General features: G+C 48.3%; 5 protein-coding genes across 5 annotated transcripts; 3 read left to right on the top strand and 2 right to left on the bottom strand.

Moving 5' to 3' along the window:
* Positions 1 to 782: 782 nt before the first annotated feature.
* On the top strand, positions 783 to 1754 carry N7466_006752 (CFEM domain-containing protein; the record flags this gene model as incomplete). Its single annotated transcript, XM_057166141.1, has 4 exons — positions 783 to 866; positions 945 to 1122; positions 1186 to 1215; positions 1261 to 1754. 4 exons carry the CDS (start codon positions 783 to 785, stop codon positions 1752 to 1754), a joined length of 786 nt encoding a protein of 261 aa, XP_057019182.1.
* A 400-nt stretch (positions 1755 to 2154) lies between these two features.
* On the bottom strand, positions 2155 to 7952 carry N7466_006753 (putative DEAD/DEAH box helicase; the record flags this gene model as incomplete). The annotated part of the gene is made up of 4 exons (XM_057166142.1): positions 2155 to 5254; positions 5311 to 7031; positions 7084 to 7855; positions 7927 to 7952. 4 exons carry the CDS (start codon positions 7950 to 7952, stop codon positions 2155 to 2157), a joined length of 5619 nt encoding a protein of 1872 aa, XP_057019183.1.
* A 492-nt stretch (positions 7953 to 8444) lies between these two features.
* Positions 8445 to 10129, bottom strand: N7466_006754 (trehalose-6-phosphate synthase; the record flags this gene model as incomplete). The annotated part of the gene is made up of 5 exons (XM_057166143.1): positions 8445 to 8520; positions 8580 to 8922; positions 8984 to 9357; positions 9427 to 9757; positions 9847 to 10129. 5 exons carry the CDS (start codon positions 10127 to 10129, stop codon positions 8445 to 8447), a joined length of 1407 nt encoding a protein of 468 aa, XP_057019184.1.
* An 858-nt stretch (positions 10130 to 10987) lies between these two features.
* On the top strand, positions 10988 to 12778 carry N7466_006755 (xylulokinase; the record flags this gene model as incomplete). The annotated part of the gene is made up of 2 exons (XM_057166144.1): positions 10988 to 11488; positions 11555 to 12778. 2 exons carry the CDS (start codon positions 10988 to 10990, stop codon positions 12776 to 12778), a joined length of 1725 nt encoding a protein of 574 aa, XP_057019185.1.
* A 445-nt stretch (positions 12779 to 13223) lies between these two features.
* On the top strand, positions 13224 to 14123 carry N7466_006756 (oxygenase MpaB family protein; the record flags this gene model as incomplete). Its single annotated transcript, XM_057166145.1, has 1 exon — positions 13224 to 14123. One exon carries the CDS (start codon positions 13224 to 13226, stop codon positions 14121 to 14123), a length of 900 nt encoding a protein of 299 aa, XP_057019186.1.
* Between the last annotated feature and the right edge of the window lie 110 nt (positions 14124 to 14233).

A 14233-nucleotide genomic window follows, 5' to 3' on the forward strand; every position in this document is an offset into this window, starting at 1 on the left:
GTGCAGCTCTGAAAGGCTGAGAAGGCTCTTCGATTCGATTAGACGAATCCTGCAGCCTACGATACATCATCCAGTCTTCCAGGGAAAATAGATCCCCAGTTTTACGAAAATCTCTAAAAAAGACAAATCCCGAGCTCCAAGGGTTCCACAGGGGTCTTGGTCAATTCAGACGAGCCAATGAGCTCGGCTTCACGGTGGGGCTTATTGGAAAGCGCGCTTCTCTCCGCTGCCGATCAGGACCCAATCGAGATCTGGATCATATGTTTATGATTTCATTTCTACTCTCCACAGGGCCCGTGGGTAGATGCATCCTCTCACTTCAGCCACGTTGGCTGGGTAGCACCTATGCAGGACAACGAAGCCGAAAAGCAAAATAAACCAAGCGGAGACCAACCAGGCAATCAGGGCAGTCGATCGGCTTGAATTACGGCTTGCAGCTTTCAATTTCGACCTGGTGGAGCCTTGTTTTTATTTTTATTTTTGCTTTACGAAGTAGTTTTTGTTTTGATTGCCTTTTTTAGCTCGAATTGTTCATGATCATTTCCCCATCTGGCATCAGTGGTTTCCACCCGATCCCAATGGATCCCAATGGATACGTGCAGCTTGGTGCAGCTTGAATTTTTCTGAACTGGAATATTCCTGTTCCCCCTTTGGTATAAAGCAAAGCTGAACGCACCTCATGAGGCGTCGAATCCTCTCCCCCTCTCCTTCTCATCCATTTCTTTGTCCTTGACTCACACCGAGCTTCTCGAGAAATCTTCCCTTCACATCAAGCCAACATCATGAAGTCTTTCTCCGTTGCTATGGCCATGCTGGCTGCTGCTGGTATGGTCTCTGCCGCCAGTGTTTCTAGCTCGGACTGCGCTGTAAGTACTTCACTCATTACATGTGGCTGTTGATATTTCTTCAAGATCAATCCACCTAACAATTCATGCCTTCAATAGCAAATGTGTGTCTCCAACATGAACGCCAAGGCTTCTGAGCTTGGCTGCACCTCCGGTGACATGGCCTGTCTGTGCAAGTCTTCCGACTACTCTTACGGTATTCGCGACTGCACCCAGGAGGCTTGCCCCGATGACAACGCCGAGACTGTCCTCTCCATGGCTTTGGAGAGCTGCCCTAGTACGTCACCCCGGTATTCAGAACAAGAATTGATGTTGAGTATATGCTAACAATCGATAACAGGCTCCTCTTCCTCCTCTGCCTCTTCCACTGGTACTAGCACTTCATCTAGCTCCAGCTCTAGCTCTACCAGCACAGGCTCCGCCTCGGAATCCGGATCTAAGACCTCCACCGGCTCTGTTACCAAGACTACTGCTTCCACCACCATCACCACCTCCGTCTCTGGCACCCTCACCACTGAGACCAAGCCAATCACCGAGACTGTCTCTTCCACTACAATCACTACCTCTGTCTCTGGTACTCTCACCACCGAGACTAAGCCTATCACCGAGACCACTGCTTCCACCACCATTACCACCTCCGTCTCCGGTACCCTGACCACCGAGACCAAGCCCATCACCGGCACCGAGTCCACTCTGATCACCACCACCAGCACTGGCTCCACCACCATCACCACCTCTGTCTCTGGCACTCTTACCACTGAGACTAGTGCCTTCACCACCAGCACTGAGACCTCCACCTCTGACTCTGGATCTGCCCCGTCTACCAGCACTGGCGCTGCTCACCCCATGGCCACTGTCGGCACTGGTGCTTTCGGTGTTCTTGGCCTGGCTGCCATGATGGTTCTGTAAGGGGATTTCTGACCAAAACCTGGGGATGAACAGTAGTTGTAATAAGTGGAGATTTGGAATATGGATATGAATATGGGATTATGAATATGGTATCTCTGTAATGTCGATTTAATGAAGTCATGCTCGTACCTGAGCGTGTATAGTCACTCGGCCTTTGGCGAAGAGATTACCTTGACGATTATAATGAAGCCATTCAAACAGTATTACTACTACATTTTTTCCACAAGCCTTTCAGTATACGGTAAGAATAGGGTATGTAGACTCAATAGGGAAACTTTATGTAATGCATTCTCCACCTGAGTATTCTGTCTGTCCATTCTGTACAGGCGATGGCGTTCTGAGTCTTTGGTGTTTTCTTTTTCTCTATTCCCTTTAATTCCCAATCCATGCAAGTTGAAACTTAAGCCCACATCTTCTTGAACTTTGTGTCAAACTCAGTCCGGAGGCAATTGAATGCATGGAGAACCAAAAGCAAGGACTTCTTGTCATCCTTGAGTCCCGCCTTGTGTACCGCTTTAGGCTTGTTCTTCGCCGCAGCCTGTTTCTCAGCTTGCACCGCAGCCTTTTCTTCGTGATCGTCCATCTCGTCTTCCCAGTTGTCGAACGTATCAGCGGATGATGCTCGGCTCTTTTTGACCGAGGCCAGTGGTGCCGCCGGCTTGGGGTGAAGTCTTTCCGCGTGTCTCTTTGCAGCCTCCTTTTGAGCAGACTGACCCTCATCCTCAGCAATGTTATCTTCGGTCTGAACCTCATGGATATCACCACCACCGGCGACATTGAGCATGTCCATATCTGCTCCTGATGGGTTCAGGATGTTGTTTAGGCTGGTGGTGAGGGTTGCTAGGATCATAGAAAAGTCGTTCAGTTCAAACCAAACATCACTTCGACGGACTCCATTGCCCTTTTCCAGCTCGTGAACATTTCCATGTCTGAAAAAGTCATAAAGGTATGCGTTCAGTGGGTGAGTTTTGGAGGGGCCAGGTACGTATGGAATGGCTGATTCTTCAAGCCACACGCCATTGCCGACTGTTTCGCACAAGTCAGCAACCGTGCCCCATGAGTCACCCTGCCCAGAGAGGGCATAGAATGGAGATGTGATTTTCGGGGCAGAGTTGATGGACTCTGTGTCCATCACGCCAAGCTCGGCAGCAGATTTGTCTCCACCACACTTGAAATTACTGAATGGCAGATGACGATCACGTGTGGTGACATGCTGATCAATAAAGGTGGAAACGTAACCAGTGTAGGTATCCAGGACTTGATGGTTGTGAGCCCGCAGTACCTTAGCTGCTTCCTTTGGCAGATCTGGAAGTATCACAATAGATGATGTCTTTTTATTTGGAGCTCGGTATGACTCCAATGTGGACTGGCGTAGAGGGTACCGTTTGAAGATGTAACACATGACAAGCATAAGTTTTCGGATGGTCTTTTGAGGCTTCGAGTGAATGTCCTTGCACGCACGATGGAAGTATCCGGAGCTAAGGAGGGCATGGAAAGCAAAGCTAGAGTTCTCCGTGTAATACAGATGGGAGACACAGCCTGCAAAGTTCAGTGGGGATCCTGTGATACTAAGAAGGTGGTTCCGTCGAAGGTATTCAATCGAGAACCGGAGGTAGTGAAGCACAGTACTCTTCATCTCTGCACCACCGAGGCAAATTCGCGGACTCGACAGGAGCGAGTTGATAGATTTCACCGCCGAGGGCGCCTGCTTAGAGCCATCCAACAAAATGAACAACCGCAGAATCAGACTGGCCGTGACAGGGAAGTGGCCATTGAGATCGGGCAACTTTGAGCTGACCAGACGATGGATCTTGGCCTCGGGGACGTGTTGGAAAACAACATTACCCAGAAGATCAAAGCCACGACGACCTGCTCGTCCACTGGCCTGGCGGAAGTTGAGTGACGTGAGGAAGATAGAATCTCCCGAAAAAACCACAGTTTTGCAAGGCATGTTGATACCCAATGCTAGAGTGCCAGTTGCGATAACCACCTGCAAGAACCCTTTGCGGAAGAGGATCTCACAGATTTGTCGGTACTTTCGGTTCATACCAGCATGATGCACACCGATTCCTCGCTCGAGGGCATCAATCAGCCATTGTGGAATTTCACGCCATTGAAGTTCGTCAGCGTACTCCATAAACTCCGAACGTAACAGCTTTTTGGGATTGGCCAAGCTGAATTTCTCCACGGGTCTTTCAGGGTCGAAGAACTCCAACATGCTGCCTTCGCTAGATGCTGAATCTCTCATCTCATCGGCACGAGATGTTGGATCGTCTTTATCCGCAGATTTGCTCTTCTTGGGAGGTTTGGCGGTCTTCTTCTTCGCGTCTTCGCTGGCCTTCTTCCATTCAGTCCACTTCTCAACCTTGGCCTTCCAAGCTGGGCTTTCTGCTTTCCATTTTTCTTCTGCCTCCTTCAACTGGTTCAGAAGGTGCTCGCATATTTCTTCACACTTGTGGCGATCGTAATTGAAGAACAATGCCGGGAGTGCACGTTGAGCCTGAAGCGAGCAGATCAATGGAAGGGTCGTGGATAGGAGGGGGTTTTCCTGCGATACAGATAGTTGAGTTGAGCTCGACGGAGTATCTTCACCATCAGCCTTGGCTTTAGAACCGGCACTCTGCCGATGCAGCTCAGAGAGGACAGCTTCGAATGGAGAGTTTCTGTTTTTCATCCAAGTGTTGACGAGCTCAATCAACGGTTTCTGCCATTCGATAACATCTTTCTTGCCAATAATGGCATCCGAGAAGACAGAGGACGGATTGAGACGGGGATCGACTGGGAAGTCTTTTGTCTGCGCATTGTTCATTGCTTTCCATAAGGTCAAACAGTCCCGTGGTTCAAGACTAAAGTCATTCGGGATGCCTCTTGACCGATCCAGCAAGCTGAGAACAGGATGCATAAACTCCATATCATCAGCCTCGTCAAGTCCCAATTGATCCAAGCCACCAACATTAGGGAATCCCTTGAATACAAAGCTTTGAGGAGGACAGTAACGATAATTCCTGAGATCGGAATATCTGTACTTGTGCTGAATCATCTTCAAATCATGCCCATTTGTCCCCTGCGCATGGTTGAGCCACTTGTAGAACTCTTCCGGATTACCAACAGTTGCCGACAATGCGATGATAGGACAAGGGGCCAAAAGAAGCAATTGTTCCCAGATGACACCATCCTCGGCTTGGCCGATACAGTGGATCTCGTCAAAGATGATGCGTCTCAGTCTAGGGGTCCATGCCTTGGCATTTGATGGAGAGAGCAGCATGATTTGGAGAATGTGGGGGACAGTGATGAGGATTTGACACCCCATGGGATTGTTGATGCGATGGTCTCTGGTATGAATGGCCCAAATTGACTTTCCAGTAGTCTTTGCAGGATAGGATTTCGCAAAGCGAGCCTGTACTTCAGCAGCAATTTGATTGACGAGAGCTTTGGTCGGCGCGACATAAACGAGAATTCCCTCATTGTCTTCCTTGAGGATCTGCCTCATTGCATAGAAACTGTCGTTGTTTAGTATACGCCTTTCAAAGAATAAGAGAAAGAGAAGGAAACTCACGAGATAAAGGTTTTACCGGAACTTGTGGGAGCTACAATAAAAGCACTCTTCTTTGCATCAATCTGATCGAGAACGTCTCTTTGCCATCGATCAGGATCAAAAGTGGGCGTTCGGGGGTCTGGCAATGAACCTATGCTACGTTCCATGAACGGACCGCCATGCATAAGCTGGAAATCTATTCCAGACATTCCAATGGCACCATTAGGCTGCTGGCGTATGACTGAAGGCTTGAAGCATAACGTTTGGCTGGTCTGGGCTTGGAGACGAACAGCTGGTAGTTCGAGACGTTGGCAGACGTGGTCGACATATTCAACCATGTCGGCACTGATTCCCCGTTTGAGTTTCATGAGACGAGTCAGCACTCCCCAGATGTGGGTTGTCGTAATGTGCTTTCCACCCTTGGTATTTTCATGACCAGTAATAGCCTGAACCGATGCATCGAGCATGTAAACAAGGACTTGGGCCTCTAGGACAATGCGACTGTCTTTCGATAGGCTTGACAAGTATTCATCCGCAATATAGAACCGGCTCATTGGATCTTGCGGGCCCTTCGCCATAGTCTCGAGTTTAGACACCCACTTCGCCCTTTGCTTTCGTTCTGCCTCAACAGCTTTTTGTTGAATAGCTGCCGCAGCAAGTTCTCTAACTGGGTTAGATCTCACTTGGGATGGTGTCGATTTTCCCTTTGCAGGATTTCCCTTTGAAGACGGGTTCCCCTTTGAAACCGGGGTTCCCTTTGCAGGAGTTGAGGGACCAGCAATAATAACATCCACCTCAGACATTCCTGCAGATCCCAGCAAGCTCTCGGCATACTTCTTCATTTCTGTCATATAAAACTGGTTTCTTTTGTGGGCCCGAGCAACCTCCTTAGGTTCAGCCTTTTTGGGATCAAGGGGTTTCGAGCTATGCCAATGAGTTCCATCTGTGAAAAGTTTGGAAGCTTTGAGATCTCCCTCTGTGTCCATAGAGTCGTCTACCTCAATATGGACAGGTTCAAGGTGATGATCAAAGACCTTGTTCTTGAATGGGAGGACTCTCATGTCGCCCTGGGGCGCAGTTTGCTTTTTAATCTCCTTCATGGGTTTCTTTGTGCCAAGCGTGGCCAGTTCAAGCTTTGTGCCACCAAGTTGGTTAACCAGGGATACGATGTTGTTGAATGGTGAAAGGGTATCTGGAGAGATGGCGCTATTGATACCAACTTTCTCTATCAAAGTGTAAATCTCAAAGAACATTCTTCCATCGACTAGATCCAAAAGATCACACTGAATATTGTGGGTCTTCATGGTCTTTTCCCAATCCTTTGAGCGGAGTACAACCTTGGCCACCTGTAAGAAGAGATCGAAGAACTTGGGGTCACTTGAATTGGCGGCCCGTACAGCTCGGTCTTCGAGTCGAGTATCTTGTAGAAGGATAAGGTGTAGAATCATGGCCTGGGCTCCCGGTGTATCTTTAGCGCTGGTGGCAGTAACGTTCCCCAGAATGGTCGCAAGGGTAACGATCAAAAGACATTGACGTTGAGTCAGTGACGGTTGCTCGTGGATCACCTTCTCAATAATGGTTTTAACGGCCTCCAGGTCTAAAGCTCCCAGAGCAGTGATTGTGTCCGTCTCCGAGATTCCCGCCGATTGGCTGTCCAGGGTAAGTGCGCCCAGCCCAAAGGTCTCGGATAAAGAAGATTGATCTGTCAGGATGGAAGTTCCCTCGACGACCATGGACATCACCTGCTGCTTGTCAATATTTGACATCAGTTCCAAGTTCGAGTGTTTAGCATACCTTTGTATCACGAAACTCGAGACTATTGATGAGAGAGATGTTGCACCCATGAGAAACGAACCAATAGATCATTTGTCTGAGTAGCACTCTAGATGTTGGTTTACTTGCAGGAGCGTCAGCCTCGCTTTGGTCGCTTCCTGCATCATCGAAAGTTTCGTCGTCTTCATCGTCATCATCGTCATCGTCATCGTCATCGTCATTATCGTCGTCGTCGCTATTGATCTCGGAGTCTGAGCACCAATTGTCCTTGACCTCCGATTCTTTTTCATCCTCCAAATCCTGTCCATCCTCAGAAGCCTCTTCGTTCTTTGAACCCTTCTTATCGGAGTCTCCAAAAGCTCCATCGTGACACATGAACAAGTAAGCTCCCGAAACCGTCAAGTGTTCTTCGAATTGTGGAGACCGGAAATTCTCGAATTTCCGAACTGTGAGGGAGTTTCCAGATTGAAGAGAGATTGAATCGAGATGTTGAATGATAACCTCTCGGGCGAGAAGATATCGGTTCTGCACATCCTCATCAACTCCACTCGGAACGCAGAGATGAGCATTTTGGGCAAAGAACACGATTTCAAAAACACATTTGCGCTGTTGAAGTTTTTGCAAGTATTTCTCCACAAGATATGTCGCATGTAGTAGCTGGAAGCCGGGGTGAAAATCTAGCTTCTGATTGGCGAAGCACTCGAGCAGAAGCGAATCACCATCGATGATGAAAAGCTCGCGGCCGACAAAGTCTCCCACAAGGTCTACGACCCGTGAGGATTGTTGGTCATACCTGCGAAAAAAAAAATCCACAGTTAGCAACTAGCGCTCGATATTGAATTGAAGCAGGCAGAAGCAAAATACCAATTAAGCAGCTTCTTTTGATCCATGACGGTGTGTCAGGGAAAGAGGAAGTTTGGAAATTCAGTGGGGGAAAAGAAGAACGATAAGATAAGAGGCAGTTGGGGAAAGCCCAATGGCTGACACGGCAAAAAGCCCTAGCAAACAAACAAACAGCTTCGAATGTTGGTCAACATTGCATCAATTGATCAGTCAGATTTTCCCACAATTGAGGATTTTTACATGTATTTTTTACATATATTTTTATTTTTATTTTTTGCCTCTTGTTAATTTTAATCCATTTTCATTCGCCTTATCCCTACAACTTTGGCTTGACTACTTGGACGGCAAAAGAGGATGATCCAAATATAGTTGGTCAGGTGACATCACTGATCTAGTGGAGAAAAACCAAACCTTTTCAACCAATCACTTGCTTCATGATCTGTTCATAACCGCACTCGGATCCAACCTGTTCACTCATGAATCATGGAGTGTTGTACCAGTACAGGTTTTCCGCTACAATTTACAACCAATTGCCTCAACTATGAGCAATTGCGCTTTGCCCTATCCCCCACTCTTCCATTCAGCTTTTCAAGGAAAGTTTGACCCCATCGTGAACTGGGAAATAAAAAGAAATAAGCAGGCGGACCTATTTGGGCACAAAACAAGATGCTCACCTTGTATATTTATGAACGAAATCTCGAAGCTGCTCGGATTTCCATTTGCGTTCGTCCGGGTCCAAGTTCAGCGCCTTGAAGATAGCCTCGGACATCTCGGTCGTGTTGGCTGGGTGGAAGCAAATACTCCCTTCTCGCATAAATGAGGCTGCGCCTGCAAACTCGGATAAAATGAGAACACCGTTTCGTTTCTCTTGACAAGCGACATATTCAAATGAAACGAGGTTCATCCCATCTCGAGTTGATGTCAGGAGACAGGCATCGGCAATCGAGTACAGAGCTGCTAGTTCGTTGAAAGGAACTGATCGATGCATGTAAAGCAATGGTGTACCCTCGGGCGTTGCTTTTCCCCGTCAGCTTGGTCCATACCATGCTACACCAACTCGGGGACACATGGCACAAACCGTGTTTTCCATTGATCTTTCCAGCCAGTGTACTGAGCTCTGTTTCCAGTTCCTGGTATTCCTTGACATCTTCACGACTAGGTACCGCAACCTGGATTAGAACGACTTTGTTCCGCAGCTCTGGGTGATCATCCAAAAAGGAATCGAATCCCTTCAGCTTCTGCGTCAAGCCCTTGATATGATCTAGCCGGTCCACGCCAACAATGACCGCCTGCCCCTTGTACCTCTCCTCAAGTGTCTTGATCCGATCAATGACCTCGGGATTTTGCAGTGTATCAGTGAATTTTTGTGGGTCAATGCCAACGATAAATTTACCGATGCAAATCAGCCGATTCTTATATTGAATCTGATTTGGAATTTCCGTGCGAGCCCCACTGAAGAGAAGATTGGTCATCATGAGTGCCCGCCCCCTCGACAGGTCATGAAGGAAAGACTGCACTCACAGTAAATTCGAGCAAGTGTCGATAAAGTTCTGCTTGTACTCATCTGTATGGAAACCAATCAAATCACTGGCTAGCAAGCCATCGATCAGATGCTTTCGTACAGGCAGAGCTCTCCAGAAATCACCTGCTGGGAATGGCGTGTGTAAGGAGAACCCAATCGCGCAAGCTTTGCCCTGTTTTTCTAGTCTGGAACGCAAAAATTCAGGCAACAACATTAAGTGATAATCGTGAATCCAAATCAAACAGCCAGTGCCAGCGGTATCAGCAATCTTGTCGGCAAAGAGTTCATTGACACGCTTATAGGCCTGCCAAGGACCATCATCGAATATCACTCCCGACTGATAGTGAAGAATTGGCCATAGCATCCGGTCGAATGGCGACATCAGTCCAGGAACTTGTTGTTGAACGGAGAAAACTCACTAGAAAATCCATTGTAGTGCTCATCTGCAAGATCACTGTCCAAAAAAATGGGACAGGCATTGTGTTCCGCTAAGCTCTGCGATACCTGTTCTCTATCCGCCGTGTCCTTTACTTCAATGCCTGGCCACCCAAACCACTGAAATTGAGTGGATTTCAAACCCGACAAGGCCGTGACGAGACCTCCACTCGAGATTGATGATTGATATCCCCCATCGACTCGTTTGACGGATACGGGAAGACGGTTGGATACCACGATCAAATCCCGACCTTCGTCAATCGGCATGGCGCAGCGGTTATAGACAAACCAAGTTTAAGCAGAGAGTAGTGAGGTGCTATGGACGGTATGGTATTATTCTGTTCTCTAGCTACATAATATAGTCAATGAAATTTCGATTATGAGGAAGAGGTTTTCATCGCCTCTTGCCTCTGTTATGGCAAACATTGAAGGCAAATTTACGTCACAATGAACGATGCTACCACTAGATCCGAGATTTCATACATATTCAGAGCAACTGACTTTCAGCATGGTAAATAAGATAGAAATGTTTCATCTTATTCTAATGTTGCAAGTGTTAGAATATCGGATGCTACTGTTTTAAAATAATATGACGGAGTCCACTTTCCCCAATCGAGTTCTACTGAGAACCGATTCTAGAACTCGTCAGGTTAATATCGGATTTAGCATTTAGCATTTAGCATTAGTGGGGCTGAATTCAACCGAGTTTAGCTACAAATTCAATATTAGCAGAGCTCGCATTTAGCCGGGAATAGTTTCCTAACTACAATACCGAAAACCCCAGACATTTGACACCAAAGATTGGAATTCGACCTTCAACAGGTTCTTTGCAGTGCCTGCCATTAACCTTGGAAACAGAACTGGTTTGTGTCTTCAACGTAGAACAAGATCCACCTCGGCGGAACTTTGACATCATCACGGACTCATGTCCCCCGGATCCCGCAAGGCCCGCAGGGGCTCGTAGTCAACTTGCCGCATTTTGCCCGACAGGGTAAATTCATACCTGAGTCAATCAACCCCACCGGATCACAAAATAATATAAGCCCGACAATCCATCCGGCAATCTCGTCCTCTTGCACCTTGTGTTATTCTAGCGACGTTGCGGTCATATTACTTTCTTACCCCATGGCGTCGCAATCTCCCCTCTACATCGGGTTCGACCTATCAACCCAACAATTGAAAGGCCTAGTGGTCAATTCCGACCTGAAAGTCGTTTACATCGCCAAGTTCGATTTCGACGCCGATTCTACCGGTTTCCCCATCAAGAAGGGAGTCCTCGTAAACGAAGCGGAACATGAAGTCTTCGCCCCGGTCGCATTATGGCTCCAGGCCCTGGATACCGTGCTGGAGAACCTGCGCAAACAAGGATTGGACTTTAGTCGCATTCAAGGCATCAGTGGAGCTGGACAACAACATGGGAGTGTCTACTGGGGTCAGGAGGCGGACTCGCTGCTTCAGAACCTAGATGCGGGGAAGTCCCTAGAGGAACAACTGCAACCCGCATTCTCGCACCCATTCAGTCCCAATTGGCAGGACTCAAGCACCCAGAAAGAGTGCGATGAGTTTGATGCCATCTTAGGAGGTCAAGAGGAGCTTGCGCAAGCTACTGGAAGCAAGGCACACCACGTACGTCTCCAAGCCGACGTGCTTTTTTTTTGGGCGCTGTGGACAATCTACTGACATCATACCTAGAGATTCACCGGTCCCCAGGTCCTCCGATTCACACGAAAGTACCCTGAAATCTACCAGAAAACAGCCCGCATTTCCCTCGTTTCATCCTTCCTTGCCTCCCTTTTCTTGGGCCATGTTGCCCCCTTCGATATCTCCGACGTGTGTGGCATGAACCTGTGGAACATCCAGAAGGGCGCATACGATGACCGCTTGCTACAACTTTGCGCTGGTAAATTCGAAGTCGAAGACCTGAAGAAAAAGCTCGGCGATGTGCCTGAGGATGGCGGGCTTCATCTAGGATCCGTTCATGAATACTATGTCAAGCGCTACGGCTTCAGTCCCAACTGTACCGTGATCCCAGCAACCGGAGACAACCCAGCCACCATTCTCGCATTGCCCCTCCGACCCTCGGACGCCATGGTATCATTGGGTACCTCCACAACCTTCCTTATGTCCACTCCGAGTTACAAGCCCGACCCAGCTACCCACTTCTTCAATCACCCGACAACCGCCGGATTATACATGTTCATGCTCTGCTACAAGAACGGAGGACTCGCGCGTGAACATGTCCGCGACGCGATCAACGAAGGTCTAAAGGATACTTCAGAGGAACCCTGGGCCATCTTTGACAAGCTCGCCATGACTTCACCGGCACTTGGACAATCAATCACAACTGAGCCCATGAAGATGGGCCTCTTCTTCCCACGACCCGAGATTGTCCCGAACATCCACTCGGGCCAGTGGCGATTCACCTATGACCCAAAGAAAGCCACAATAACCGAGACGACAGAGGGATGGACAGTGCCCCAGGACGAAGCACGCGCCATTATAGAGAGCCAGATGCTTTCGCTCCGACTCCGCTCCAAGGGTCTCACAGAGAGTCCTGGGAACGGACTTCCGGCCCAACCGCGACGAGTGTATCTCGTAGGTGGTGGGTCTAAGAACAAGGCGATTGCCAAGATCGCAGGTGAGATTCTCGGTGGCGTTGAGGGTGTTTATAAGCTTGACATTGGTGACAATGCCTGTGCCCTTGGTGCAGCATACAAAGCCGTGTGGGGTATTGAGAAAAAGCCCGGTCAAACCTTTGAAGATCTTATTGGTCAGCGGTGGAAGGAAGAAGAATTTATTGAAAGAATCGCGGACGGATACCAGCCTGGCGTATTTGAGCAGTATGGCATGGCTGTTGAAGGGTTTGCGAAGATGGAAAACCATGTCGTGCAGCAGGTACGAAGCGGGAAACAATAAGCTAGCATGAGCAATGTTAATGAAAAGACAAATACCTGATTTCAATGTTATCCTCTTTTATCTCTGTATTCGTCATTTTGAGCCAAGTCCTGACTGTATTCTGAGTGGCGGTCGAAGCTATTGGTCTAAAGTAGGCATAGGGGGGCATAAGCGCATGATAAGAGCATTAGTGGACGCGTCACGATGATCTGCAAACCGCGGCTTTGCTTCCAAGGCGTTCACATGAGCCGAGCCGACCGATATTACTTTCATGTGGATACAATTAGTGCATTTCAAGGTTTTTGATGCCGTTTTTTAGGTTCATAGTTCCTGGAGAATATTTTGCGGGGAAATGCCATTCATTTAACTCCACTTGTACTCCCTACTAGTACTGACTTGCTTCTATGACACTTATCATTTTCACCAGCAAACAAAGGCAACTTTCTTATATTATTCCATGAGAAAAATGTCTAGCTCTTCGATTTTATCCTTGGAGGATGAAAAAGCCGGCGCTGATTCGGTCTTTCAGAACCATGACTTCGATGTCACCACAGATTCCGGACGCCTCCACGCCCTCGAACAACTAGAGATCCTGCCCCAGATCCTCCAAGAAGGAATCATATTTGCCGCTTCAGGAGCAGCCCTCCTTTTCCAAGCAGCGATGCCCGAAATCCGCAAAGAGGAAAGCAACAACGAAACCCCCAACGATCTAGCCACCGAGCTCCTTGACGCACTCCAAGCCCAAATCAGCTATACCTCAACCTTAGTTTTTGGAACACGTGCCGAACGGAAAACGCTCCTTGAAATGTTACACCGCGGCGAAGCTCCAGGTCTCGGCGGCGGACGTAACAACCGCTTCGCACATTACCCATCGCTCCAGCTCTGGATGGCCGCGACATTATACGCCACCGCAACGGACTTTTACCAGCGCGTCTACGGCCGTGTCAACTACCAGACTGCGCAGCAAGGATACGCCGAGTTCACTATGCTGATGAACTGTCTCGGTATATTCCCAGGCACCTGGCCCGAGACCCGACAGAAGTTCTGGTCTTACTGGGATGATCAGGTTGGGAAACTGGTTGTCTCGAGTGAAGCGGCACGCTTTGCGAAAGCACTTCGGGAGAGTACCGAGATGCCGAAGTGGGTGCAACGGATTAAACCTTTTATACGCGTTGTGACTATCGAGATGTTGCCGCCCAAATTGCGTGAGGCTTATGGTTTGAGATCGACTGGCTCTACTCGTGCCTTGTATCGTGTTTGGATGGGATTCTCGGCGACTATATACCCGGCTATGCCGAGTAAGCTGCGCGCATACCCATTGCGTTATTATCAAGATCGTCTGCGGGGGAAGTTGAATGATGCTTGATATCAAGGTATATAAACGTAAAGTAATCGGACTTGCACATCTGGACAGCAGTCAAGAATGCATATTTCAATCTTTCTGGCGAATGGATAATGCAGGGTAATCTTCAGGGT

Source organism: Penicillium verhagenii (genome assembly GCF_028828195.1).
Source record: "Penicillium verhagenii strain IBT 33310 chromosome Unknown utg000007l_segment0_segment0, whole genome shotgun sequence".
NCBI classification, from domain to species: Eukaryota; Fungi; Ascomycota; class Eurotiomycetes; order Eurotiales; family Aspergillaceae; genus Penicillium; species Penicillium verhagenii.